The sequence below is a fragment of the Galeopterus variegatus genome, unplaced genomic scaffold (genome assembly GCF_000696425.1).
Source record: "Galeopterus variegatus unplaced genomic scaffold, G_variegatus-3.0.2 Scaffold108, whole genome shotgun sequence".
In the NCBI taxonomy this organism is placed as follows: domain Eukaryota; kingdom Metazoa; phylum Chordata; class Mammalia; order Dermoptera; family Cynocephalidae; genus Galeopterus; species Galeopterus variegatus.
In genome coordinates, this window is record NW_007726219.1 from 998,419 (window position 1) to 1,000,973 (window position 2,555).

Consider the following 2,555-nt stretch of genomic DNA (forward strand, 5'->3'; position numbering starts at 1 on the left):
CTGGACGCTTTCCTCATCAGAAGTGTCCACGTCGGCCAGGTACTGGGAGGGGAGCTGCTCATTCCTGGTGACCTTCGGCCCTTTGGAGTAAGAGCAGGTTTGACTTATTCGGAGGGAAAAGGTGGAAGCCAATGGACGTGTTTTGTCCAATGGAAAAAATTGAGAGACCAAAGACAACGAAGACATAATTAAATTCTTTTGATGTTTGGAGGCTGAGATTCTGAAGTCATGACAAGAATGGAGCAGATTCCATGTCCCCACACAAAGGTCTTCAGGGAAACAGAGGCCCTGCCTGGTGCTCAAGGTGGGGCTTAAGGAATTGACATCCTTTGCATGTTTGCAAAGCAAATGTAATTTAATTTCAAATTCCAAATTGCAAATAACACCAAATTCCAGACACATGGAGTGCAGATGGGGGCCCTGAGAAGTTTCCCTCAGCGTGGTGACATCAGGAAGTCTTCCCACACTGTTTTCATTCTAGACCGCTGGATTTGTGCAGACTTTTGTGGGCAGGAGTCCCCTACAGAGTGGCTTAAAATGCTGATTCCTGGGCTTCAGTGGGGGGGTAGTGGGTGAGCTCACGATCACTAAGTCTTCACCAAAAATTACCCACCCACGCCTCCAGTTGGCCTGGATGGTATCACACACAGCAACACGGGAGACAGGGTGGGGGAAGAGGAGTGTTTAGGGTTGACCCTCACGCAGAAGGCGCCGCACACGAGGCATCCCCAGAAAGCAAAGGCTGTGCACGCTATTTCTGCACTTGATGTGCAGTGGGCCACGCTGGCACCCGGGGTTCTGCCAGCAACCTGGATGAGCTTGGCAGAGGGCCCAAACCTCACCAGCACCTTGGTCTCAGCCTGGGAGACCTGTGCAATCTGTTCAACCCTGCCCCATGCCTGACCCCACGTGAGATCACATGTGTGTTGTTTTAAGCCACTAAATCTGTGATAACTTGTTGTGCAGCAAGTCAACAGATAACAGCCATCTCATTTAATCCCTACAACAACGGGAAGAGCTAGGCACGATTAACCCCTTTTGTACAACGGGGAGACTGAGGCACAGAGAGGCTGAGCATTGTGATCCAATAGCATACCGTATTTCATTAAATCTCGTAGATTATATTCTGCGCTATGAAGAAAGTACCAACACTGCCAACTAAATTCTAACACAATCCTCTCTTACCACGCTCACTGCTGACATGTGAAGGAAAAGCGTGTGAGGTCAATGAGACGGGAGGGCGGAGCTGGGCTCCAAACTCAGGCCTCCCCAGCTCCGCGGCGCCTGTTCTCAGCATTAGCATTAGATGGCCTGTCGTGGCCTCTGCCTCCTGCCTGCCTCCCGACCATGTGGTCAGGTGACTTGAGGGCACGGGAGGAAATAAAAGCCTGTCCAGTCTTGGTCCTATGACTTGGTCACTGTAGACTCATTTGACCATTGTTTCAGGGGAAGTAAAACCCCACCTTTCCCCCAAGCCTCCAGGGTCCTAATCAGCATGAGGATCATGAGGTTGTGGCCCCTACAACACAATGAAGAGGAAAGATGGAAGGTGGACAGATTTCCCAGCAGACCGTCAGCCTGATTTCCCTGCAGGCTGGCTGCACGCGGCCTCTGTCATCTTATTCGCCGGCTTTAATAAGGTGCATGAACTCCCGGACCTGTGTACACACTCCCTCGGGGCACAGGAAAAGACAGCGACTCGGGGATTTCATGTCGAAGCAAAACTTCTGACAACAAAATTAAACTGAGCAAATTTAGGCTCTCAGCACTTAAAGATTTTCCGATTAACAGTTGTGAGCCAACTGTGGGCCAGAGGCGGTGGCACCCATATGGGACCCGCTCCACTGGTCCCCAGGGGCAGTGTTGGACTCAGTGGTCAGGATGGTTGGTCAGGTGAGCGTGGTCCCGGTCACTTTGGGAAGGCTACGTGTCCCGCCCACACAGCGTGGTGAGCCGTGTGGCCAGTCAGCCCTTGGCGGGTATTCCTTTTTTTTTTTTTTCCTTTTTGTCTTTTTTCGTGACCGGCAATGAGATTGCAACCCTTGGTGTCGCACCTGCACCGCAACCGGCAACGGGATCGCAACCCTCGGTGTCGCACCCGCACCTCGCTCAGCCAGTGAGCGGGAACCGGTCTGTATGTGGGATCTGAACCCTCGGCGGGAGCGCGGCAAGCAGCGCACTGTAGCAGTGCGCCACCGGGCCGGCCCTATAAACCTGTCTTCTTTATAAATTACCAAGTCTCAGGTAATTCTGTTATAGCAACACAAAACAGACTAAAACAGAAAATTGGTACCAGAGAAGTGGGGTGTTGCTATACAGATACTTGAAAATGTGGATGCATCTTTGGAACTGGGTAATGGGCAAAGGTTGGAGGAGTTTGGAGGACTTAGAAGAAAGAAAAAGATGAGGGAAAATTTGGAATGTCTTAGAGATTTATGTGATGGCGAGCAGAATGCTGATAGAAATGTGGACAGTAAAGGCCATGCGGATGATGAGGTCTCAGATAGAAATAAGGAACTTATTGGGAATTGGACAAAAGATAACCCTTGCTACAC

General features: G+C 50.8%; 1 protein-coding gene across 1 annotated transcript in view; it reads right to left on the reverse strand.

Annotated features, from left to right (window-relative positions):
- The window catches only part of MLPH (melanophilin), a 53,024-nt gene that overhangs the window by 24,384 nt on the left and 26,085 nt on the right, over positions 1-2,555 (reverse strand). Inside the window, exon 6 of the mRNA XM_008586091.1 lies at positions 1,464-1,519. Coding sequence (XP_008584313.1) covers positions 1,464-1,519 — 56 coding nt within the window. The remainder of the gene's footprint in view (positions 1-1,463; positions 1,520-2,555) is intronic.